At 34.9% G+C, this 27,879-nt stretch overlaps 1 protein-coding gene across 1 annotated transcript; it reads right to left on the bottom strand.

Annotated features, from left to right (window-relative positions):
• Window positions 1–402: 402 nt before the first annotated feature.
• NUP58 (nucleoporin 58) lies at window positions 403–27,879 on the bottom strand. Its single transcript, XM_015817037.1, has 16 exons — window positions 27,767–27,879; window positions 25,147–25,283; window positions 23,582–23,617; window positions 22,854–23,003; window positions 21,647–21,781; window positions 21,027–21,137; window positions 19,416–19,440; window positions 18,714–18,779; window positions 18,273–18,447; window positions 16,432–16,511; window positions 15,900–16,018; window positions 13,951–14,033; window positions 11,975–12,176; window positions 6,744–6,842; window positions 3,855–3,950; window positions 403–2,537 (listed from the first exon to the last, which is right to left on the bottom strand). Exons 1-16 carry the CDS (start codon window positions 27,877–27,879, stop codon window positions 2,368–2,370), a joined length of 1,797 nt encoding a protein of 598 aa, XP_015672523.1. The 3' UTR covers window positions 403–2,367.

Here is a 27,879-nt window from a genome sequence, read left to right as displayed (position 1 = left end):
CCACGCACATCACCCCCAACCTCATTTTGCCATCAGAGGCCTTCTGGAAAGGCCTCTTCAGCCGAGAAATGAGCTCCAGATTGACCCCCCTGGCTTCCGTTTCACTATCAGAGGCCTTTCTGGCTGCAGTGGTCCTAAGATAAGCGGGTAAGACATCCCCGAAAACAAGACGTGGAGCCTCTTTTGGAGGCAAAATATATATATAAGACCGGGTCTTATTTTCAGGGAAACACAGTATTATTAGAACTAATGGTATGCCAATTATTTTGAAACATAAATACCCACACACATATTCTAATAAATGAGGCTAAAATTTTAGTGTTCAAAGAAAGCATGGAATTGATGTTGTGCTTTAGAGAAAACAAGAAAGTCAAGATATTAAGGCAATTGTGAATGACATACTTCCTTCAAACAATTTTATTATCTGAGAACAAAAAGTTGCACACACAAAGACAGCAGCACTGTTAAAAATAGCTTCACAAATAATATACAATAAAGAACTCAGTGGTTTAATATTTTAATTGTGTAAAAAGCAGTAACATACATACATCAGGTCTACCAACTTTAACTGAAGTGCAACACAACACAAATTTAAAACAAAATTCACTTAGCCCTCGTTAATTCAACAAAAATTAAAAACTTCCTCCTTCCACAAAAAAAAAAGAAAATAAAAACCTTCAAACTTTGGTGCTATTCACAACCAATATAAAAAGCCTTGTGCTAAATAGACTCTGAATCTATTGCATTCAAAACTCACATTTGCCAGACAACTTTTCTTGTATGACATAAAACATTTAGAACTTAGAAAAATAGTACTGAACTGAAAGCAGCCAACTTCATAACCAGGATATATACATACACCTGTTTGTTTCTGAAAGGTGCCTCAGTCAAATTGCGAACATTTGAGTCACATACAAAATATTCTCTGTGTAAAAAGGTTAGACTTCACCAAAATTCTGTACACACGTGCTGTAGAGATTTACAATCTGACCCTTTAAAAAAAAGGCCCTAACACAAACCCTGTAGAATTAAATGGGGTCAGCGCTAGCAACACAGTTCAAAGACTGGGATTCTAACCCATCATTTAAGGCAATAAATATTCCTGCTGCTTCTCTTTAAACATTCACTTAGTTAGAAATACAGCTCAACGGGCCACAATAGTATAAACCCAACTTCAGAGTAAGACTTGTTCTGCTGAATTTGTCTGAAACAAATTATTAATTAGCAAATATCGTTCATCTATGATTTGTAAGCTAACAAGAAACCTGCTATCTTACTTAGGACAGATAAGCATCAACTCCAGATTAGAGATTTTATGCATCTGTTCGGAATGGTGCAGTTAAGGTCAGTTGGGTCTTCCTCGTGATGGTAGAAAAATCCCTCATCATAAATTTGAGTAAATCTGGTTTACAACAGCCACAGCCTAGATAATCTCTACTTGGATGAACTGTACAATATAAGAAAACAAAGTCCATGGGAAATGCTGCAAATTAGATTTACATGGAATTTTATGCAGCTTTACTCTCCTGATAAATTGTCACAATTGAGGGCACCCACCAATCATTTGTATGAACTTTTTTTCCCCCCAAACTGAGGCCATTCCAAAATTTTCAAAAACCCTTCTGAAGCCTTTCTCTCTAAAGACAGATCGCAATCATTGAGAAACAAATCCATATAGAATGCTTATAGTGAACACCTAATTCAGTTAATGCTTTGAATGGAAGGAAAAATGAAATGAAAAAAGAGAATCCAAACAGGCCACAATATCTGACATGCAGTAGATATTACAACTGCTCTTGCATATGCTAACAGTATTTAAGGACATGATAGAATACCCCAAATCGCACTTAGAAATAACCCACATGGTTTGAAATGCATTATATATAATTCATATACATGAATATTCATTTATACTGTATATATTTACATACATATACACAAAACCACCCCAATGTTTTTAAAAGGCCATATCACAAAACAGAAGATATGGATTTAAGTTTCTGAATATTAGAATATACTTTCGCTTTAAAAAGAAACCTAATATGCATATCTATGTATGGTGTAAATCATACTGACAAAAATAGTTTGTTACTAACATTACATTAAATAGATGGTTTTATAAGTTTCCTTAATAATTACATATAGAGAAGACAAAGAAGCTTTGATTCACAAAAAATAGATAGCATTTGTAACAAGTACAGTTTTTTTTAGCCCAGAATGGGAAGAAGTAGCAAAATGTTATAAATCTCCAAGGACACAGAGCACCTACTATATCAGTTTAAAAAAATATATATTTTCAGGATGAACTAAATGAAAGCATTGTCCTTTTTTTCACCTGACCCTATCCCACCTATCCTTTTTTCATATTTATCTTTTCCCCCTTTTGTTTCCAGCTGGGGGTTTCTTCAGCTGGAGAAGTTGTCCTCCTGTACCAAAACTTGCAGAGGCTGGATTGGACACCCCAAATGTCAGGCCAGCAGATGCTGTGATGCCAGGATTGCTGAAGTTAAACCCAGATGTGCTCGAATTGCCAAAGCCTTGTAAAGGAGGGGAAAACATTTCAAAGTGAAAAAGGTGTGATCACATTAAGGACTTTTGAGTTTTTTTAAGCGTGAAGTGCAATCTGAAAATGCTGGAGAAATCCCTTGCTGCCACATACGCTACATAGCATGGGAAGCTCTAACACTAAAAATAATGCTTAATAAAATGTAATCTATATAACAGGGGTAGTCAACCTTGGCTCTTTTATGACTCGTGGACTTCAATTCCCAGAATTCCTGAGCCAACTTAGCTGGACAATATGGACAATATTTTTGGGAGGCTGAAAGAAGCTAGTATTATGTCTATTCAATCTCAACATGAGAGAACATAGGTTTATAGGATTTCAAATTTTAATTTAAAGAGACGTGTTAAACTTTTCAAATTAACGTTAACCTTTAGCTCAAAAGCAATGTAACCGTCAGAAGCTTATAATCTTATCACAAGGTAAAATAATACAGAGTCAATCTTTGCTACTTAAAGGCCTCTATATAGGCTGGAATCACAGCTCCCTTAATTCCCAATGAGCATAACTAATCAAAAACTTTGGGAATTGTAATGCTAATGTACCCAAAAAGTACTAGGAAAATTACTAAGTGTGGGTGGAACTTCTGGACAGTGATTTGGAAAAAAATGCTTCAAGCATTGAGCAGGCAGCTCTCTTCCAATCAATAAAACTGCCCAACTATTTTTAATCTTTTATGCAAATCTGAAAAGGTACTATTGGTTTTAAGAGTCACATTAACATTAAAGACAGAAATGAAACCCAGTATTTTGAGAACATTCATTAAAACTGGACCATATGGAATCCTGGAAAAAAAATCAGACTAAATTAACGAAAAGACAAAAAGCACATGAGAGATCTAAAGCACTTCTTTTGAATCATTTTCAAAGTGTGCACAGAATAAGTATTATTATAGTCATACTGAATATATTTAAAGGCCTTTTTACTCAGGGAGAAATTGTTCAAGCACAAGGAAAAGAGGCAGTGCTATTTAGGTGTATAGTGGGAAAACCCAATCAAATTATTTGTTTTCCTTAATGCAGAAAAGTACAAGGACAAATGTTCTAAGACCAAAACATCCCCTTTTCCATTCTGAGACAGGAACACATCAACATCTGGATGAGTATCTGAATGTTTCTGATATATTTTAGGGTCAAAAAATTTCACTCTCAAAATATTTCATAAGACCCTATTTATAAGAATGATTCTAAATTCCTAAATAGAAAATATCAGTAACTGAAAGTGTTGTGTGACCAAAATACTTTGTACAGAGAACTTAAATGCCCCACAAAACATTCAGAACAGAACAAACCTGCACTAAGGCTTCCCGAAGGCTTATTTGCTGCTCCAAATCCAAATGATGGTGCACCTGGAGCACTGCTTCCAAAACCAGCATTACCTGCAAATCCTAGGACAAACAGCAGTAAAGATAGGAAACACAAGTTAAGGTGCGCAGGTCGAATTGCTTTTAATCATAATGTGTTGAGTGAAGTTTATCACACAATATTTTATGAGTTAGGCTCTAGAATCTAACTAAACTGAAATCAACATCCCTTTGCATATATCTGTATTAAGAACCCACTGATTGATTGCACATACTTTGCAAATCTGACAGTGGTCAGCCATGTTAGTTTGTATTAATTACATATTGTGATTTTAATTCTAGACTTCACATCTTTTATTCTTCTTTATGAATAAGAAAATATCCTGAATATTCCCATATAAGGCATCAGCTTATAAACTAATAGATAAAATTGAATTGTCCATGACTAATGACCCTAAGAGCTATGAAATATACTAGAGCAAGGATTTTTCACTAGATGCTAGATGTTTGGTAGGTATGTATATATCTATAATAAAAGTTGCATGTTGGAAATAAATAACACCTTTACACAGAAAATCTTTAATAGCAAATGTGGCAGAGGCAGAAATCCCCTCATAATCATTTATAATCTCAGAAACTTTTCAGTGAATCCAGATTTAGTCCTACTTGCTAATCAGATCCCCTTTGTACTTTTTATGTACAACCAAGGAAGAATCTGTTTGGACAAGTCAATTTCAGCCCACATTGCTACACATGCTTCAGAGAACACTTTGAAGGCACATGCTACAAAGGAAATATTTTTCTTATTTCAAGCAGGGCAGAATCTATTGTGGAATTTCTGCTAACACTGACCAAACCTCAACTATTATAGGTTGTTAAAGTGTTTCCTAAGCATACTATAAAAAGATCTGCTGAAACTTGTGTGTTCTTCAGGTGCTCTGAAAATGTTTTATCAGCTCTTCAAAGGAAATCTTATTAGAATTAGTGACTAGTTTTAATATTGTGAATTTTTGTCTCATAAATTTCAGGTTAAATTTAGACACTATAGACAGATGTATAAACTAACTGTACTTCCTAATTAAATCCCAAACTATTCATATAATAATTGAAAACTGTAAGAACCAGATTTCTTCCATGTTTTAAATTTGTAGACAATTGAGAGTTGATTATAAGATGGGTGGTTGTATGACTATCTTAAATAAATAAGTAAAATTGGCTTAGGAAGTAAAAATTTTACTTCAGATATAGCAGAAAGTTTAATTTCTTTAAAAATTCCTGTCTTTTCAAGTAGTCATACTTTTAAGTACATTGCATCATTAGCCCACTTATGGTCCCTTGAAGACACAGATTTGTCTTTTCCGCCAGCAGTATTGGAAAGATTTGTGACAATAAATAGATAGATCTTTCTGCTATTCACTGCCATTGCTTGTAATGCCAAATATTGAATCTGAAAAAAGGCTTTAGGTAGGTTTTGTAATGCATTACATCCTCTACATTGATGTGATAGCTTGCGGAACAATTTAAATACTAAGAAAAAATTGTCTTTGTGCTTAATTTCTGGCAACTAAATGGGAAAGAGATTTGAAGTTTTAAGCTATTTGCTTTTTGATTTAAGAAACTAGTCCTCTGAAAGTGAAATATGACTGCAACGTAATACAAATAACAAGATGATTATTTGTGAAGTCTGAAAGGAGTTAATCTTTTAACATTTCTTTGATGTCCAGATTTGCAAGTTAATTCCTATACTTCCATTTATCCTTGATTACATAATAATGTAATTACACCATTGCTGAGGTTGCGTTTTGCATCATTTTTAATTTATTTGGCTTTGCGAAAAGAAAGATCTCTAGGCTTGTCCACAATCTTAGGGAAATTAATACATCTCTTGAAGTGGGGTTAATTAGAATTTCTGGATCTGTGTATTAACAAAGGACTAATGGTTACCCGAACCACTTCCCACTGAAATATCACCACATAAAGAAAGTTGGTACACTAATATATTAACATATTTTGGGAATTTTTAAAATAAAAAAATTAAAGCGCAGTTTATATGCATCTTATTCCATAAAATTAAGGCACATAGCAAACTATAAATGTATTTAATACAATTTATGCAAACATGCAATTCAGTAACATTTTAGGAAATAATTTTTTGTCTCCCAAAATGTCCATTTATGTAAAAAAAAAAAAAAAGTTTAAAAACCTAAATAAATTCCAGGGGGAAAAAAAGATAACTCCTTATTACCAAAACTGTTTTCCCAACAGAGATCATAAAGAAATACCGTATTTTCCGGTGTATAAGACGACTTTCTAAACCCTGAAAATCTTCTCAAAAGTCGGGGGTCGTCTTAAACGCCCAATCGTCTTATACACCGGAAAATACGGGTATTCTATTTTATTCCTTTATACATGTGGTTTGGCATATTACTCATCAAGTTTTCTCTCTCTCCCCCCCCCCCCCGTCTCGCTCAAACTCTATATTTTAACTGGAAAAGTTGGGGGTCGTCTTATACGCCCAGTCGTCTTATACGCCGGAAAATACGGTAATCAGGAATAATATTTAACAAAAATAACAGTGCAAATAAAGCATCATGTCTGTGAACTATAAAAAAAAGTCCAAGGGGCACTAAGGTTACCATTTTCCCACTCTCTCAAGAAATGCTTTCAGCTGCACTGGGCTTTTGGATGTGAGCTGCCCACTGAGATTAATCAGAGGCTTGTGGATATTTCATATACATTAATAAGGAGTCCAACAGTGTGGACATAACACATGTAAAGATTACTAACATCAGCGAAGTGTGCTACTAAGTCAATTCAGGAAGTGCTGTAGAGTAATTCAGTGAAACATTAGGAAAAAAAAATATTAAAGAAGGGTACCTCCGAGGCTTGAAGAGCCTAAGCCACTTGACTGCAAGCCAGTGCCAATACCTGAACCGAAGGGCGTTCCAAAACTAATTCCCAGAGTCGGCTGTGGCCCTGGTATGAAAAAAAATGAAAACAAAGCTTGCCTTACTGTTTCACAACAGAGATCCAACGATGCATACCCTTCATTAAAACTAAATCATAGCTAGCTTAACAAATGCTTTTTAGAGCACCCAAGCTTTCTTAGTGTCTTCAATGGCTAAATTTTAGATTTGGAATGCAATACAAAATGAAGCTACTGGTAAAACTTTTATGTTATGCCAAAGCATGAGACCACGGTTTTATGGACAACTCAGCATGTCATTTTAAATTAAACTGTCAGCTCCTTGATGGGAGTTATATGGGAGCAGCGCTTCTTTTAAAATCAAGGTTTATATATTAACACAAATAAAATCATCATGTTACCAATGTCTGGCATTAAAATACTCAGCTGAGTATTTTATCCAGGTTTTTTTTAAAAGACAAACAAAACAAGTGGATAAAACACAACACAATAATTTTATTTTATTGAATTTATTTTTCATTTTTGACCAAGTCAATTACATAGTAACATGACAATTCAAGCTGGTTCACACAAAAAATGATAGTTACTGAGTTGTTAGAACTTTGCTACATTTACAACAATTTTTGCCTGTTTATTTAAACATTTACAGAAAAGGCACAATTGTGTACCTTACCCAATACATTCAAAAAAAATTTCAGATTCAGAAGATTGGAGACAGTGGTTTTCCTACATAAGCAAACTGTCAAAATAGGCTTTATATCATTGTTAAAATGTCTATCATCAGTCCAGGGTAGGAGGTGATGAATCTCCTTATTAGCCCCAGGTATAAATAATGGTGAAACAGAAGTTCTAGGTTTTTTTTCTACTAATTTATACAAGCTACTTGACAGTATTCACAGTACACTGTTTAAGTTCAGCAATTAGTGCATTAATTAAACTTGATGAATTTGTCAAGTTCAAATACTGTGCCTGCGTTTTTATATCTGTTTATTGTATCATGCTGAAGGCCAACAGTAAAATCTAGAAAATACTGTTCTAACACAATGCAGAACAGCACTTGCTGGATTGATTCCCTTCTAATAATGAATGTCCTATTGTTACTTATAAATCCAATGGCGCAATCATCAAAGTGGAAGGTTTAATCAGTATGATAGTGTTTGTCAGCAAGTGTTTTCCTTAAAACACGCCAAGATTTTTACATTTCCTTTTTTTCCTGAATATTTATATTCTCTATTTAAAATATCACCCCACCCCACCCAAATTCTACCTCATTATTGCATTATAATACATTCATCTACCATGATTGCAATTTAAAATAACATTAAGAAAATACTGATGACAATTGTAGACTTTGATGTACAGGTCACACAATATACATGGTCCCTTTCTGGTTTTGTAAAGTTATAAATACTTGAACTTCAAGTTCTCACAACCATTACTTAAAGAAATAATTGTATATTAAGCAAAAGGCACTTTTAAAAAATCTTTTGCCAAGGAACGTCTTGTTCTAGATGACCGAATGCAAAAAAGAGGCTGGAATATTCATGGTAGCATAAGTTAAAGAGCAAGTAGTGTTGTGAACTTGCAATTAAGCACTTATTTTGGCAAGCTGAGGTTTCATTTATATTTTAAACATAAGTTACACACATTATCTGAAGATTTGGGCCAGTTGAACTTGGTTTTTATTTTTAAATTAATGACAATAAGAAAAAACATTGATTTCAAGGAGTTAAATTCTGAATCCAATATTTTAAAAGACGTTTTACATTTTGAAATGAAACTAGATGTAAACAAATTAATATATGTTAGTAATCAGAAGCTCTTTAAAAAGTTCTCAGTCTGAAGTTAGTTAGGTTCTAAAAACAAAAAGCATCCAGTGTTTCCCTTTTGAAGAAGTGTTTCAGTTTTCCATCTCAGGAGGAGGCACCATTGGTGGAAGACCTTGAAAAATAATAATACTATAGTCCTCCAAGCCAATCTTGCATCTGAGTATGTTTTTTCAGATTTTTTTAAAGTAGTTCAAGACAGACTTTATATTTAAACTTCATAAGTATAAATTTCATAATTCAAGCTGACAAAACCTTTCAACTCAATAGCAATTTTGAATTGGCATAATTCTGTACGAGAAAATCAAATAACCTCATTCAAGTTAGTTATCCACACATGATTTAAATAACACTACAGATTATTCATGCCAAAATAAAATTTGCCACCTTTGGATAACATATTATGAGTTATTTAAAATATAAGTTATTTCCTGCAAGCTATTTAAAATTTACTACCCTAAAGAGCAATTTAAGTTTAATAAATAAAGCTCACTACTACTATAGCAATTTATTTGTGCTTTTCAGTATTAAGTATCACTATTTTCAATGCAACTTTCCTTAATGATTTATGTTTGGGATTGCAGCCTAACAGCCCCGACAAAATAAATATTCTGTATTAGGCTTGCCAAATGCCATTGTCCAAACTGTTTGATATCAAAAAATAAAGGTGTAAAGCACAAATTCTATACATCTAGCCAAGAATCTGATTATTACATTTCATGTTAAAGACAATTTATCTTAATTTAATCTCAATACTGTAGTAAAACCTTGGATTTTATTCAACATTTGTTGAAACAGAAGGTCTAATTTAGTATTCATGCTGAATAGGTATTCATTCCAAGAAGTGTGTTAAACTGTATTCTCAGCAAGATCAAATTACAAAGTAAAGCTTTCAATGCTGAAAGGTGTTAAGACTACACAACCAGAGGGAAGCAACCTTGAGACTTGCTGAACTACAACGTCAAAGATTCCAAGTCCTCTGGCTAGGACTGCCAGAACTCGCAATTCAGTAACATTTGCAGGGTGACAGTTTCCCCAACCCTGAGGTAAAATAGCCAATTCTTTAATTGCTCAAGATGGAAAAACACGATCATGTCTAACTATCTATACTAAACCATCTTTGCCTGAAAAGTCTTTGATGGCTAAAAAAAAAAGGAATAAGATTTTAAAAAGGAATCAATAAATTATTAATTTAATTTCTAAATAGCCAAAGCTGGAGCTGGCAAAAAGTTTAATTGCAAATAATGCTTTAAAGTAGAGCAAACACAATTTCCTACAAACACGTAACCATTCCCTAGACATTGGCTTGTAATTACAAAAACGCATTTGGACTTTAAAAATGCAAACTCTTTTAATATTTCAAATGTGATTAATCAATGATTTTAACGGCCTTTCAAAGAAACTTATTTATCTATTATAGAAATCTCTATAATACACTATATAAAGATAAACATTTTCACATACATCTAATCTCACTAATATCAACCTACCACATATTATTTAAACACAAACTGAAAGCCTACTAAATATTATTTGTTTACTGTTCTTTAATGGGCATAACAAAGTTTAAATATGGGTTGAAGGTCGCAGCATAGCAGTGCAAAACAATCACTGGTCCATCTGGCCAGTGATTGAGTGGTTTGCTTAGTTCACTGTCACCCTTCCAAATGTTGTTGACACATTTATTCACAGTTATTCACAACTAAACAATATTATTGTACTGCAAGCCTAGAATCTGCAATTTCCTATTTTCATAGCCTAATAAATTTGGAACTGAAAGCATAAATCAAAACATTAATTTAAGTTAAATACAAAGTATTTGATGAAAATTAAGTGCCTTTTGCCATATGCAGGCATCTACGCATAGAACCGTTCTATTTTCTGAACAAAAGTGTGTGAGAAATTTAAATTAAACCCAACATTATTTATATTGCACAACCACAGCTAAAGAATTACGTTTTTTTTCTATAGCAGAAAAACCTAATGACAATGCCTACTTCACTCATGAGATGCACTTAATGAACCTTTCTTTCTAATGTAATTCTTTCAGCCAGCCACCTGGGTTCACAGAAATTACTTCTCATACCTAGAATCCCTTCTGAATCTTCTCCAGAAGATTGCTGGAGTAAACTTTGGGAGCAAAGTATGTGGAACTATGAAATTAATGGATTTTCTTTCTAAATAAAGTTATTTAGGATTGTAACAGCAGTTTCTGCAGCATTACCAGTAATGTAAGGGGGGAAATCTTAACATTTTGGTACTTGGAGAGACTAAGTATTTCTCCCCTCTGCATAAAACTAAAACATACTATAAGGTTATCACATATATGAATACACTTGGAACAGAAGGTTTAAACTATAACAGATTAAATATGTAGCTACAGTAAAAATAGAAGGATGTACAAACCATGTCACTCTCACCAAGCTTCATTTGATTCCTCCAGCTGTCAACACCTATTATGTCAATGCTGGAAATACCCTGTAGATCCCATTATTTAACAGCTGTACCTCAGTTAAAGGCTCTCTACATAGTAAAGTATGCATGCATATACTACACTATTATTTGTCAAGTACAGAAGAAAATCCTAAGCATATTCTTAAGTATGTCTAGAAGAGACTACTGCAGTATAAACTAGGTCCCTATTGAGTTCTGCATCATACTTAGGTATTAAAGTAGTTTGAGTGGCAACCTGTAAATCCAGAACTCTTAAGCAGTCATTCACTATTTTTCAAGCACAGACTGCATTGGATGGCCAATAGACTATATTTTAAAGAGGAAATCAACACCTCTCTCCTTAATTTCTATTCATGCTTATTCCCAGTGGTTGTAATTTTAAAAATATTTTTTTCTATACATAATTTCAAAACTTAGCATCTTCCTACTGGATCTATAAAAATGGCCTTTATGTTCTTCTGTGATGCTTATTCCAATAACAAAGTGCTATGTAAAAACAAATAATAGAAAAACCCCTGTAATCTTCCATGAGAAAAACCATTCTAAATTAGACTTCAAAACAAATTATCAGTAAAGGAGAATATTCAAGACATTATAAAAGTTCATACAATGCATCCTAATTTTTGAAGGGTGTTATCCTATGCATATTCAGAGGTGACAGACTCACATTTGAAAGGGCTGAGTAATACAGTAAATAAAACTGTTACAAGGAAAATCACAAGATTAAATACCGAATGTGTAATTATTGCTAAGTCTAGCCTGCATTTTCCATTACCAATATTTTGATGTACTGCTATTCACAATTTTTAGATTTCCAAAACAAAAGGAAGACCTTATATAAAACATCACACCAGCTTATTATTGTTGTAACACTAAAAGCTATAACTTGAATGCACTCAGACCTGTAGCAGGCTGTTGCTGCTGTGTAAGTGTTGCAGCCATGGCAATGGCCGCTGCGTTTGGTATGTTGCTGAAAGGAGTAGGTCCAGTTGTAACTCGTGGGGCAGTCTGCCATTTCTTTGCTTCTACTCGCCTTGCCTCAAACACATCCACAGCATCTCCTAAAAAGGTTTTTCTGTATCCAAGATACTGGTCTTTGAGCATCTGAACAAAGACAAGAAAACTATTTTACACCACATCCACCTTACAGAATTTTCCTATTTTGAAAAAAAACAACTACTATTTCTCTAATTAAAGTGTTATATTTTATTAAAATTATATGGTACCATAATGTAAGATTTCTGTTACTAATAATTTCGAAATACACTCTTTTTACAAGCAGGAACTATCATTATGTAATCATTTTTGGACACTAGGGCCACAACAAGTGTGGCAATGCTATGTCCTTGGGATAGAGTTTTCATTTATGTATATTTTCAATAAAATTGTGATAAGGATATCAGAAGTTTTAATACACATACTGCATTGGTTATTTTACTTTCATGTTGCAGAAAATCATACTCGCTTTACTCAAGACTTATTCCCAAATTTTGCAACCTGTTACAGGGGCTATTATTGCTAATGCAACCCCTAAGTTCGATAATTAGTTTAAAACAGTAATACGGTATGTTTTTTCATAACCTTTAGTTCGTTCAATGTTCAAGTCCTTTTAAAAAAGCTCAGATTTTCTTTTCTCATGTTATTTGTTAATTAGAATACTTTTTTGAATTTCTTTTCCAGATTCATTTCCAATATTGTCTTAAGGCAGTGGTTCTCAACCTGTGGGTCGGGACCCCATTTGGGGTCGATCAACCATTTCACAGGGGTTGCCAAGCAAGGCTGTCCGCCATTTTTTTGTCCGCCATTTTTTCCCCCTTTTCCGGCGGGTGCCTTACCTCCCTTGGGCTGGGCCAGCTGGTGGTCGGCCTGCTCTGTCTCTGCCGCTTGTCAGCTACACCTCGGCCGGCGCAGGGGGCGAAACCACGCATGCGCGGCGCTCCCGGGCAGGGAAAGTCCTCGACTTACGACCGGTTGGGTAGTCCTCGACTTACGACCGGTTTAGTCCTCAACTTACGACCGGTTTAGTCCTTGACTTACGACCGGTTGGGGTCGCGGCATTAAAAAGGTTGAGAATCACTGTCTTAAGGCATGCATTATGCATTGAGTTACTATTTACCATTTTGGGGACAAAGTTTACCCTATTTAGATTTTCTGTGGTCTATAATGGCATTTATTTGATGGTTTCCTATTTTAGTTTGTGGTTTTAGTTGTACTATATTTTCTTCCATTTTTTAAAATTGCTGTTGTTATGTTCACTGTGAATACTTCAATCAGCACAGGAGCCAACCATGTGGTTGCATATTGATAAAATATGAAGTATTACCAAAAATAGAACTAGATCTGATTCAGTCTTATCCTAATTGAATGTATAGCGATTCCAATATTATTTGTTAGGTCATAATGTGGACTAGTCGCACACAATTGCTCTGCTTCAAGGATGACTTTACTCAGTTTTTCATATAGTCTGATTAAAACAATGAATCAATTTTCATCAGATCAATTTCAAGAACTTGTTATACATTAGCAGGCAGATAGAGAACATCTGACCACTATTCTCTATGGAAGCTTTATTAATTTGTCTATTCCTAACCCTTACCACATACACACAGGAACCATGAAAAGGTTACTAAATTTCATATACTCTTCATTTAAAACACCTCAAGAAATTTATCAGTTCCCTATTCCTTGTTAAAAGAAAAAGAGGTAGATGTATTATTATTAACTCAGCGAGCACCCAAGATGATCGTATCATTTCTTCTTCCAAAAAAATAAAAAAACACAACTCAAAAAGCTAAAATGGGAGTCATTCAGGAATACAAGATATTCATAACTATACATGTTATACAATATATGAATACAACTGGAAATAGATTTTTACCTTGACATTTTCATGTATTGATTGAAGCTGTGCAGCTAGAGCTACAAATGTTTGATAAATTTTCTGCATAGCCATGGATAAATCTGTGAGATATGAGAAATTGACAAATAAAGTCTTGTTGCAATATAAAATCATAATTCTTATTGCTGTCAACAGAACATACTTTTCATCGTCATGAAATTTATAATCATAGATTTACAGTGATGAAATGGAACACAAGGATAATTTAGTCCCACCAGACTTCCACAAGACATTTAAATCATCCATGAGGTGGCCTCTTCTTAAAAACGTTCAGAGAAAGCAAATCCATAACCTCCATGGGCAGGCTGCTCTACTGTTACAGAATGTTTTCTTATATAAATGAAATATTGATCAGTGGTCCCCAATAAAGATCAATGGCCCGGCGGGGGGGGGGGAGAGGGGATGGTTCTTTGTGAATGGCAGGTGCACACAGCTCCATTTGTGTGGAGTGCATGCATGCTTGCCTTGTGCTTGTGGGCCAGGATCTGGGGGTTCGGGACCCCTGATGTAGATAACCAAAACTTATATATCTGGTCCTAGTTTCTGGGGCCGTGGAAAATGGTTCATGACCATCTTCCCCTTATTTCTCTGGATGTACCTGAAAATGGCTATTATGCTTCTTCAAACTGAACTTTACAACTCCTTTTTTTTTTGTCCACAAGTCCCTATATCATTTTTGTTGCACTCTTCTGAATCCTCTCCAACCTAACAATATTATTCTGGAAATAGAATACCCAGAACTGTACACAGCTCTCTGCATGTAGCCTCATTACTTCTGAGTAGAAAAGGATGATGTTTTCACAGGTTTTAATACAATACTTCTATTAATGCAGGACAAAATTGTTTTAGCCCTTCTAGCATTGTTGACTCATGCTTAGTTTGCCATCAATGACTTCACACAAATTGTTCCCAAATATAATCACACTTAAGTTATCCTTGGTGTTTGCCAGACCTCAATTTCACATAATCCTCAGATTTGATAAGCAGCCTATCAATCCCATCAATCCAGGCCATTTCTAAAATTGTTGACTATTTCCTATGGAAGCTCATTCATTACTGCTCTCCAACTTGACATAGTAATTAATGCTTTCTGAGTATAGTTACCAGCCAGCGGTGGACCCACATTATGTCATCCAAACCATATTTTAACAGCTTGTCATTCATAATGTCCTGTGGAACCTCCTCAAAATCAAATTTTTCCTTTTAGGATATATATAGGATTACTAAATTATGGAGGAGGGAGAGAGGAATAGCAATAGGACTTAGACTTATATGCTTTACAGGACTTAGACTTCACAGTGCTTTACAGCCCTCTCTAAGCAGTTTACAAAGTCAACATATTGCTCCCAAAAATCTGGGTCATTTTACTGACCTCAGAAGGATGGAAGGGTAGTTTTTTGCACAGGAAGGATAAAACACTTAGAGACGTTATTTCTCTAGGATTTTTTTTTCTTATGTAATGTTTGAGTGTGCTGAATATCTTAAAGTAAATGCTGAATTGTTGTGAGCAGACTTGAATTATGCCATGCTGGTTTGCTCATTTCTAAAGGTTTTCCTTAGTACTGTGCTTTGTTTTGGCTGATCTGGAAAATTTTTTCTAAAATAATAAATGCTAGGGATTTACGGAAGAACATCTGTGTGAAAAGAAATAAATATAAAATAAAAATGAGAAGCTTTTTTATAACTCCTTAATTTATAGTCACGGGCAATGTATCTTCTACTTATATTATTCTTATATTAAGCAACTATTTCATCCTTAGGGCTTATGATTATAAATACTCCCATAATTTAGCAACAAGTGAATCATAGTAACGCCAAATTAGCAGTCTTACACAGTATTTATCTGCATAGTGATTGCTGTTTGCTTACCACATACTAAGGGTACTGCATAATGTAATTAAGAAAGATATTAAAACATGTATTTGTACCTTGTGGCGTTATGTGTGAATTGTTGGCTTGGGTAGCAAGATGATTTTCCAGTTCTTCAATCTGCTGTCTGTACTGTTGCAGTTGTACTTCAAACTGCTCAATCAAAATCCTGAAGTAGCTAGATCAAGTATATTTCAAAACAGTGATGGATGGGATTAAGTATCACTCTAAAGAAAAATGTAATTATTTTGAAGATCAAGACTACAATTATTAAATTTGTTTTTCCTCATATTTTTTATTTGTAATGCATCCAATAAATCACTGGTTTGTGATTTGTCTTATATAAGTCGCTATTAGCACTTAGAGAAAAACACGATGAAAACATTTAAAAAAAACAGTTGTAATCACTTCCAAGCATTAGATGTGGTTATTCCTAATGCATAAATTCCTGCTAAGAATCCAAGGAAACACTCAAACCAAAGGCAGTGTATTTTTTGCATGATGAACTATTAAGGAAATTGGCTCTCTGATGCAAAAACAGTGTTTTTGGCACATCTCTATTAAGAACACACTTTTTAATTTTCTACTTACTCTGCTGGTGCTGTATTTTCATGCTGAAGACCAGGAGGTGTTTTTTGTGTCCTTAGTGCTATCTCAGCATTTTTAAGTTCCTGCAGAAGGAGGAAATGGAAAATCAAAAGTTGAAAGTCCAAAGAGTAAAAATTTTAACTAAATGGTTTGTGATTTGTCTTATATAAGTCAATATTCAACAGTAAATTTTTGCATTATTGAAATCGTTGAGGTCAATGGAAAGAAAGCCAGGTAAAAGCCAAGTTATTATTTGCACAATTAGTAAGTAGATCTCCAGGTACCAACTATATTGCATCATCTTCCTAAAAGGAGCTTAACAAAAACATACCCATTATAACAACCTCAAACTATAAATGTAGAATTGAATCACTAGAAAAGATTAAATCACAAATATTGCTTTTTCATCCCCAAGTTTTTACAGCATTATTTATTTTGCTGTGGCCATTTCACTCCCCTGTATCTATTTACCCCAATCACTGCAAAGTTCTGAACGAGAAGGTCAATTTATTATTGATTATGTGCTATCAATAAGCAGCCGCAAAGACAGACTTTCCACAAGGATCACTCCCTGACCTCATCCCAACAGTTCAGACACTGCTGCTATAATCGAGTGCATTTCACTGCTTGTTGTCATCTTCCATTTCTCTCCACCTTTCCCACATTAATAATAATAATAATAGTAAAGTTGGAAGGGACCTTGAAGGTCATCTAGTCCAACCCCCTGCTCAGGCAGGAAACCCTATACCATTTCGGACAAATGGCTGTCCAGTCTCTTCTTAAAAACTTCCAGCGTTGGAGCATTCACCACTTCTGGAGGCAAGTTGTTCCACTGGTTAATTGTTCTAACTGTCAGGAAGTTTCTGGAATCAAGATCTAACGAAGAGAGGAACTAATCAAAGGTGGGCAACGAAGAACAGGACGGAAGTCCGCGAAACCTCTTATCGAACTGAGGGAGAAGAAATACCGTTGGGGACTCTATAACCTTGTGACGATAGTACAGGGGGGAGCAGGAAGAGAAGCAATTTGATCTGTATGGGTTAAGGTGCAGCCGTTCCTTATATCATCTGAGCCTGGTCATTTGTTTCTCAAGTGAGATCTCTGAACCAATTCTCAGCTTTTCATGGAATTCCTAAGAGCCTTCATCAACAACGATGTTCAAAAGCATCATCACTCTTTCTATTTTGTTTCTTACAATTCCAACTTTCACTATCTATTGGAAAATGATTGCCCGCATGATTCTAACTTTGTAAATATAGAGTATCATGGCATCTATCTTTTCTAAAGCATTCGTTGCTATCCCATTTGTCTTGATGCTGATTCCTTTATTGTTGACAGTTGATTCTAAAAGGCAGAAGCTACCTACCACTTCAAGATTGTCACTGCCAATTCTAAGGCAAACTCCAGTATCTGTCATTAGTATTGGCTTCTTTATATTTAACCATAGACTCATTGTAAAGACCAAATTAATAACTGGTAGAGAAACCAAACTTAAAACTGACTGCAGATATGAAGACAATGAAAAGAGTAAATAGATATACAAATACCATGAATATACTGATCATGCTAAACTCCATATGCCAACATAATTACACTCACATACTGGGAAAAGGGTTAGAAATACAGAAGCCTACAGATGAGTTCAAGGAGTAAAAAGATTAAAACTACCAGCTACCAAATGATCAGTTTCCCAGGAATGACATTCTAAAAATTAGAACACAGTTGTGAGATAAACAAATGTTTCAACAGAATAAACATAAAACAGAATTATTTCCCCAAAAAATTAGGCACAGTTAATTTTATTAAATTAGAATTAGAATAAATTAGCTTCTTTGGAACTATACCTGAGCAGTCTCCAGTTTTAGTTTATCAATATTAAGAGTATTTCTCTGTAATCCACTTGCAGCCACTGATAATAATTGCTTCAAAGCTTTTATATCCTCTTGCACTTTAAGCATCGCTTTAGAAGACATTCGGCTGATTTCTTCCTGAACCTGTTTTTGTTCTTTCACAAACTTCCTAGGTAAGAAAAGAAGGGGGAAATCAGAAAAAGGAACCCCCCCTGCCAAAATAACCATCCAAAATGAGTGGTGAAGAATAGAAGTAGCAAATGACAGCGGCAGCTCAATGGCGTATGAGAAAATGTATACAGACTCTTTATAGTTTATCATTCAATATTTTAAAAATGCAAACACAACTAGTTATCAAACTGAATTTTAAAGGGATTCAGTATTTTAAAAACATATACAGCTATGAAGAATTGCAAGGATAAAGAAATTACTTACTGGAGATTTTCTACATCTTGGCAGATTACCGGAGGTAAATTTTCATCTTTTAGTGCTTTGCTATCCCTGTCAACAGATGTGTTCTATTATCAGCAAGAATTTTTTTATATCACATTGTAGAAATAAAAGAAGTTCATCTGAGTTTTTTTTTATCTTTTCTGTTTTTGAGTTTTACAATGTCTTTAAGTTTGAGGATTATTTCATTCAATTTTTTAGTGTATCTTGGCATTTTACTTATATTTTGTATTTTTCTTAAAAGATTTTAAAAAAGTAAAACAATCTAGAGATGAAGAACTTCATTCTTCAGCTTTCAATTCCATATAAATCACATACACTGAGTATCTTAAGTAGGAAAAATCAGGCATATGCTACTTCACATTTCTTTCAGCTCAGCCAACACAGATAAGCTGTTCATAGTTAAATGTCAAAAATGAACAAAGCATTCCAAGCTATATCATCCCGCTTGAAATAGTATCAGATGTTTTATGACCAACTTCACTATTTTAGCCTTTCCATTTAAATTAAATTAACCTAGACCAGGGGTAGGCATGGCTGGCTCAGGAATTCTGGGAGTTGAAGTCCACGAGTCATAAAAGAGCCAAGGTTGCCTACCCCTGACCTAGATAGACTATTAAGTATATAATTATGTTTATAGGCATGCAAGTCAGTTACTTTTGTAATTATAATATTTGATTTACTTACTCTGCTCTTGTTCCTGTTTTGTCACCTAGTAACAAACATTACAAGTTAGAAGGCCCTTCTTAGGTTTATGACATTATCAAATACAGGAGTCTTCAAACTTGGCCCTTTTATGACTTGTGGACTTCAACTCCCAGAATTCCTCAGCCAGGGTGGCTGAGGAATTCTGGGAATTGAAGTCCACAAGTCATAAAAGGGCCAAGTTTGAAGACCCCCGATCAAATAGAATTTTACCAACAATATCTAATGTATACTTTTAAAAAGGATATAAACGGACATTCGGGGAAGAAATGGTAAACTGAAGACAGCTCTGCTAAAAGCGGACCTGATGACTATGGCAGAATGAAGAGTCAGCAAATACGCCGGCTATTTGTAAATTCCTCTTTGGACAAGGGGAGAATTTGAGATTGTTCACAAATGTTTCATACAGTTGCTCCTTGTGAGGAGATCACAAAACAGCAGTCTCTAGAAAAGTTTTTTTTATTTTTTATTTTCTCCCCTGTTTTTTATTCTTTTTACTTTATATATTTTTTGACTGTATATATTTTTTGACTGTGTAATTGTAATTTTTAATAAAATCACTGTAAAAAATAAAAAGGATACCAACATAATCATTAGTTTAATGAGACGTTCAAACAATTCTCAGGTCACTTTCTATTAAACTTCTTAGAACAAACAGAGGAGAAACATTCTATTAAGACCAACTTATTCAGGGAATGTACATTCTAGAACAGTTTTAATAATTTAAAAAAATCTATTTGAAATGTGTGTGGCAATATTTTATGCCATACAGCCCAAAACACCTCAATAGCAAAGATACCAGTCCTATCCAGGGTGCCTCAGAAAAAAAGCAGTCTTCAGAATTTTGAATGAATCCCTCTAAATTTATCTGAAAATTAACTCGATTGCTGTTTAGGTGATAACATGACATTGAAAAATGTTCAGGAGCATTTTCTAGTTGGACTTAAACCACTCTCTCTTAGCTAATACTTTCCCATCTATACTACAGGAATAATGCTAACTATTTCACATAGTTGTTTAGGAAGATTAAATTAAAGATTAAAATAATGAAATAAATCCATCCCACCCAAGTGAAATACTTATAAAACTGTAACCTAAGTTGGAGAATACATTAGCAGAAAAATTCTTCCACCAATTAATATTTTTTAATCTGAAAATAATGAATACAATTTATGAAATAAATCTCTCAATTCAGCAACTAGGAAATTAGTTTAAAATGAAGTACTTAAGTTTAATATAGAAAATAAATCTGGAAATATATTTCCTTTTTGTTCTAAAAGCCACAATTTATATGTCACTAAAACCATTATTATTTAATTTCAACTGATCCAAGTACATTTATGTATATTAGTTAATTTGCTTTATCGTATTCTGTTTATTAATGTATGCACTAAGATGCAGACTTCATTTTCAATTACTTTGAAATACTTGGTTCACTTTTTAAAAACTAATACCCATTGGATACCATCTATTAGTTACAGGGAATCCTTGGATTATGATGGCAATTGGCTCTGAAATTTCTGCCACTAATCCCAAAATATTCCTGATTTGTAGGTTCAAATAACTACAAAATCGTATTTTAAAAAAACATACTTTTTTTATCTGAAGAACTATTGAAATCTATGCCACCAAGACCTTCATTAACTGTGGTAGCAGGTGCTGCAGCTGTCCCAAGGGTCAAACCAAAAGCATTTTGTCCAAGCCCTGAAAATAATACAAACATTTTGAGGTAAGAACAGATTCAGGATTTTGTAAAGTAAGATGTATCATCCATGAAGACTGAAAGAATTTTCATCTAATGTCATTAGCAGTAACTGTGAAACTATAAGCTGATGAGTAAAACAGGAATCTCTAATTAGAATTTGTTCTTACCAGCAAGCCTGCTTTTCCAACATCAACAATAACACAAAGGTTTTCTGAAGACACCAATGTTCAAAGATTGTATACAGTGGGATTACAGAACTGAAATAATTTTCAAATCAAAGCTGAATCTTGTTCATATTGTGTTGAGCTTAAAATTATTTGCAGTTTCAAAAAGGAATACAATAAGCTGAAGCTGTAACTACAAATTCAAATATTGCTTTTAAATCAGATTAATTACTACTTGTTTCAGTTTAAAGGATTAGCAGGACTGAGAATCCTTTAAATTAGGAAGTTAAATCCATGCAGAAGATCCACATTCTGAACATTTTAATAAATATGAGCAATATCACCTGTTGTAGCTGTGCTTGCATTTGGGAACAGTGTTCCTCCTAAACCAGCCAAGGCTCCCCCGAGAGAAAGTCCTGTAGATACAGTTGTGGTTGGAGCCGTGGTGCCTCCCAAATTTAATGTAAAACCAGAAGAGCCTGAATTTTAAGCAAAGAATGCAATTCAGATCCTGAACTTTTAAGAAAATGATACATCTTGATTTTTTTTAACCCAACAACCATCTCTGTGCATGCTATTTTAATGCAGTTATAAAGACTACAGACATAACATCCATTTTAGTGTTCATTATTTAAACCAAATAGTTATGCATTTGTTGAAACTCGAGGACTCCTTGAGAAATGTTCTAAAACCCTTTCATTTGCTGAAGTCATCCATTGGTAAAATTTCATCAATTCCTTCATGATGTTCAAAATTCCAAATGCAAGAGTTCCAAGAAATCCACAAACGTTTTAGAAAGGTACTTGGACTCACTACTGAATCTGGGTCACTATTGAAATCAAGTTATTTCAAATGAGTCATTTTTTTAATCTTTTTAAGTATATACAAAGAACTTAAAAGTCATTTTAGACATAGACTTGACATTATTGAGACCAATATTCTCTCAGCATAGCAAGTGGATTCAAATCCTGTAGCCTTGGTTTTTTTATTACTTAAAAGTATTGAGTTGTTGTGTGCCCCCAAAGTCACTTTTGGTGAGATGGGTGGTTATACAAATTTAACAAGCAAGGCAGAGTTTTCTGTGACTGTCAGAAAGTCAGAAGCTTCTTTTAGCTTAGCTACAGTTATTAGCACTGTAAGTAGACACTGAGACATTTAATCAGCCTCAACTGATACTGAAAAGATAAAGTGTCAGACAAGATTAGTATCTGAATGGAACTCAACCAAGAAATCTCAGGACTTTAGGTTAAACTGGACAGTTAAAACTATCTCAGAAAGTGGCAATGGCAAAACATTTTTGCTCTGTTGCCAAGAAAATGACATAGACGTGTAATGGCATTTTCAGGAGTTGAGCTCAACTCAAAGATAACTTTATTATATTCCTTCAGCAAATATTTCAGCTTAATAAGTTTTAGGATTCCTATCACCAAATCAGGCAGAATCCTTTAATAGTGTGCCTAAAGTATAACTAGTTTTTGTAACAATTGTAACTAGGAAATTTAGGCAGGAGAATGAGAAGAAAACGTGAAGACAGAACTATTGCAAGCTTACCTGCTGCTGGAGCAGAAGTAAGGGCAGAAGATAATGGAAGTCCAGAAGAAGTGGGAGTGAAAGCTAGAGCAAATGGGGTGGCTGATCCAGCAGGTTTACTGAAACCCAAACTAAGGCCCGTAGTAGAAGTAGTAGTAGAAACAGGTGTGCCTATAAAAACAGTTTGTTTCATTTATTTATACAAATACACGCTTATGTGGTTTCTATTCTTAGGAAGTATACCCCCAACACACACATTTAATCTTCACAACAGCCATGCAAGGCACACTATGATAGTCTCCCGGTTTCAGTCCAACACTGATTCCATCAGTATGGCTCTCAGCATCTACTCATGCTCCTTTATATTGAGGAAAAAATAAGTAAAGAAAATATATTTAACAATTACCATTTAAGAATTCCAATCGCTAGCCATAAAGGGAAGCTAATCTGAAATTCAAATGGTTCAAAAATAGTCTTTGCTTCACATACAATAACCAGAACCCAAATAAGGCCATAACATTTATAATTATACACAATAAAACCATTACAAAGTTATCGAGATGTGTGAATATACTTTTTCATCTAGCAATTGTCTACTTTGCCATGTTTACTAATACTTTACAAGAAGAAATAGCTGAATTATACTCTTAAGCCTCACATCATTGAAGTCCAATGTTTTTCCTTTGGCATTTCCAGCTATCACTTCTCAGGAAGGGAAAAGGGAATGTTAAGGATTATATAATACTTACCTAATGTTAATCCTGCCGCAATAGTTGTAGCTGTTCCTGTGTAGGAATACAAAATAAACAAATTTATGCCACTATTGAAGAATATGGAAAGGTACAAATTCAAAATCTTCAGCATAGAAGCAAGCTACTTCATACATCCAGGTATTCTGGACAATTTGAACAAACATTCAAATTCAGGTCGAACACTATTGTTTAATTGTATTATACAGTATGTTTAGCCTTTAAATATGTCTAATTAATAGACACTAGTATAACCATATTATTCTGGTCAAACCCTTTCCATGCCTTGTAGCTATAACCCCACATCAAATTAACAATTCACAGGTCTCCTTGTCCCTGTGACTATGTAGGACAGAGGAAGCTAACCACCAAGAACACAAGTGAGCAGTCAGACTCATTGGTAGCCTCACACTGCAATGAACAAGGACACACATTCAACTTTGCAGCTACTAAGATAGTTGGATGAGCAGGCACACAAACAGCCAGGGAAGTGACTGAAGCCTAGGAAGCAGGCTTCAGTCAACAGGAGTGCTGATTTACCACCAGCATATCAAGTACTTGGAAGGCAAGGATTGGGCACCACAAGCAAACAACCACCAACAACTTCAAAGCCAGCCATCAACACACTCCAATCAGCATCTAAAAAGCTACATACAAGAAGTACCATATAAATACCACACACAGAACAGCACACACTTGGCTAGAGAGAAGTTCTCTGAAGATGGGTTCCAGCATAAGTCTGAAAGTTCAGAAGACAAAACCTTTGGTTCCGGTGACCGACCCAAATTGGATCCTGCAACATTATCCTGGGACATATATATTTGCATTCATCTGTGAGACGTTAACATAACTGATTTCATGTTTTTATTTGCCCATTCTGCCATTAAGTCAGTTTGTTCTAAGTCATCAGGCTAGAACAGGGGTAGGCAACCTTGGCTCTTTTATGACTCGTGGACTTCAAGTCCCAATTCTGGGAGTTGAAGTCCACGAATCATAAAAGAGCCAAGGTTGCCTACCCCTGGGCTAGAAAATGAGACTATGAGTTCTAATTTGGCCTTAGTCATGAAAGTCAGCTGGGTGACCTTGGGCCATTACTCTCTTTCAGCCCAGCGGTGCGCACACGGTTGTTGTTGTGGGGAAAATAAGAGGAATGGATAGATCCACTGCCTTTGTAAAAATAACAAAGGTGGGATACATATAAATAAATAAAATAAAGCCACTTTTATTTTTTATTTATATAAAATTTATATAGTTGCCCATCTTATACTGATCTAAGGGTTGCTCCAATCAACAATTAAAACATCAGTAAAAACAGTACAATGCATGTCTATTAAAACCATAAACATTAAAAACCTAGCATCAATGTCAAACTTCAATATACAGTCCCTTGTTAAATCCTCATTCACCTCACCCTACCCCAGGGTGAAAAACCCAGTCCTTTTAGGAAGGCTAGGAAAGTAGAGGCCTGCCAAATTTCAAGAGGAAGGGTATAACTAATTTACTTCAATAATTAATTCAAGCTAATCAATGCACATTTTGATAGGAATAACTGAAATATGTTTTACCTGTATTAGTCCCTCCTAAGGTAAAACCTGTGGTAGGCTTTGAGCTAAAAAGTCCAGTGCCAAAACCCACAGAAGGAGTAGTTGTAGTAGCAGTAGCTGTTGAACCCAACGTTCCAAAGTTAAGGCCTCCAGATGAGCTAAATTATAAAGTAAAAAATTATTAAGCACATGTTCATTGTTCATTTTATTTCTTCACTGCTAGTTTTACATAATAGCATGCTTTAATTTAAATGCAATTAACAAATATTTCATCTTCAACCAAGTGAGAGTTTGTAACAGCTAAGATTGTTTAACTTATTTAACATTAACAATATTAATGCTGCTATATTTGTATGTTATACTCAATTGTTTAAACCATGATGTACTGAACCCCAACTTTGTACAATGCAAATTAATGATTTGTTTAGCTAATTTATTCTACCGATATCAAGAAAAAGGGACAGAGCACATAACCAAATAAGATTTCTGTGTTCAGATATAAGCCACAGTTAAAACAAACTACAGTCTCATACTGTCGAGAAATAGCTGTCCAAGAATGGGCTCATATATGATGCTGATCCATAAATCAAACATAGTTTAGCACTATGTGTGAATCCTGCCTTAATAGAAGTTTTTATTAACTTGCTGCTCCTTCTAATGCAGGCATGTCAAACTGCCGGGCCACGGGCCGGATGCATCACACTGAAACCGCGCCCACCCCATTGCCGGCAATGGGGAAAATGTCACGATACATCGCGACGTTGCAAGTTTGACATGCCTGTTCTAATGTGTTTCAAGAGTTATGGAAGACTGTTATAGGTATATCCCCTATTTTTAGGGGGATAGGAAAATTTAATACTGCTTCCCAAATAAAATCTTTAATTTGGAGAAAGTCCTAAGGAATCATGTTTTTCTTTTCACTGCCTGTAAATCTTTATATTCCAGAGATCCGGTTAACTTTTGTGTACAAGCTAGCATTAGTATTTACAGAATTAAGTTAAAACTGAACTTTCAACCTAAAATTCCAAAAACAACCATTATTAAAATAACACAAAGACTGCTAGATATCAATAATTTTCTCACATATCTATTCCACAAAAATATGCCAGCACAAGTTCTTCTTAGATGTTGCTGCTTTATTATAGCACATCCTTGTAATTACTGCTATTGTCCTGGTATATTGTTAATAAACACGCACACACCAAAGTACAATGAATTATCTCATGTATTTCAACTGTAAAAAATAAAATTAAGCTCACACTTTGATACATAATGATTGCAAAATCAAATTTACATCAATTAACTGATAGAAGAGGTAGGCATCAGCAGATATGACAAAAACTGCCAATATACAAAAATCTAAAGAGGCATAAAATCAGTCAAAATGCTCCAAATATGACAGAGCATACTCGCATGAAATGCTAGGACTGTGGGGAATGTGGTACTGAAAGGGGACATGGAAAGTATGTTTAATTTGCCTAATTTGATGCCTTCCGGAATTCTGAAACAACTCACATCACCTCCAATCATTGATAAACTTCAGGGCAAGTGAATTAGGGAAGATTGCAATCAAGCACTTAATGCTGTGTATGGAAACAAATTTTAAATGGATCACATCCCCTCCCCATAACAGTATACGTCAGGGGTCTTCAAACATGGCCCTTTTATGACTTGTGGACTTCAACTCCCAGAATTCCTCAGCCAGGCACGCTGGCTGAGGAATTCTGGGAGTTGAAGTCCACAAGTCCTCATAAAAGGGCCAAGTTTGAAAACCCCTGGTATACATGTATAATATGTTATAAAATAGATACGTATTACAGGTGCCCTATAACTTATGTTCAAGAAAATGAGTGAGAAGGATGTTTACTACCCAATTTCAACCAATTGGAGGAACGGATGGTGAAACTTGTAAAAATGTTTCAGTCTTTTTAAAATTTAGAATGAGAAAAAAACTTGTGCATATGTCCCCATATAAAGAGTAAAACTCTGTAATGCTTGTTTTCTGCTTAAAGCAGTGTTTCTCAACCTTGACAATTTTAAGGCATGTGGACTTCAACTCCCAGAATTCCACAGCCAGCAATGCTGGCTGTGGAATTCTGGGAGTTGAAGTCCACATGCCTTAAAATTGTCAAGGTTGAGAAACACTGGCTTAAAGCGACATGAAAGCCCCAATCAATCTGCAATTACGTAAACTCTCTTGGAAAAGCCATATAACCAGGCCATATATCTACTTCATCTTAGGTTATTTATGTTTTTAATCTTTGATGGGCTTTTACTGTTTTCATTTTAAATGTTTAGCCGCCTAGAGTCACTTATATGAGTTGGGAGTCATATACATTTATTTAAAGTCAAGGACTCTCAGTACTCTGAAATTATACGAAATATTGGCCAGGGCTCTTTTGGGGCCTTGTTCGACGCTCTCTCCAGCTTGGAAAGGCTGCGATTCCTGTTTGCTAACGCTTTTGTTACCAATTCCTAGTTAGGATTCTCCTTTTTTAGAGACGCCAGGGAGCTAGAGCAGCTTTCCCCATCTTTTGGGACAACCCCGCGGCCTTCAACCGTCGTAAAGTAAGGAAAAACCGGGTACACGTGCAGCGCCCAGCGCCCTGCGGAAAGCCTCCGGGACGGCCCCTTAACTTACCTCGGGGTGCCTCCAAAAGAAAAACCCCCGCCGCCGCCTCCCCCGCCGGTGCCCGCAGCAGCTGCCGTAGCGGAAGCCAACGTGCCGGCTCCGAAGGAGAAGCCCGCCGACAT

The sequence above is a fragment of the Protobothrops mucrosquamatus genome, unplaced genomic scaffold, assembly GCF_001527695.2.
Source record: "Protobothrops mucrosquamatus isolate PMUCROS unplaced genomic scaffold, P.Mucros_1.0 scaffold549, whole genome shotgun sequence".
Lineage (NCBI taxonomy): Eukaryota > Metazoa > Chordata > Lepidosauria > Squamata > Viperidae > Protobothrops > Protobothrops mucrosquamatus.
Note: the sequence above shows the minus strand (reverse complement) of the source record. Positions and strands in the feature narration are given on the sequence as shown.

Coding starts and splice junctions, on each gene's coding strand:
- NUP58 (XM_015817037.1), bottom strand. CDS start 27,879: ATGTCGGCGGGCTTCTCCTTCGGAGCCGGCACGTTGGCTTCCGCTACG. Junction 23,618..25,146: donor CTTAGGAGGGACTAATACAG/GTAAAACATATT, acceptor ATTCCTACACAG/GAACAGCTACAACTATTGCG. Junction 18,780..19,415: donor AAAACAGGAACAAGAGCAGA/GTAAGTAAATCA, acceptor ATCTGTTGACAG/GGATAGCAAAGCACTAAAAG.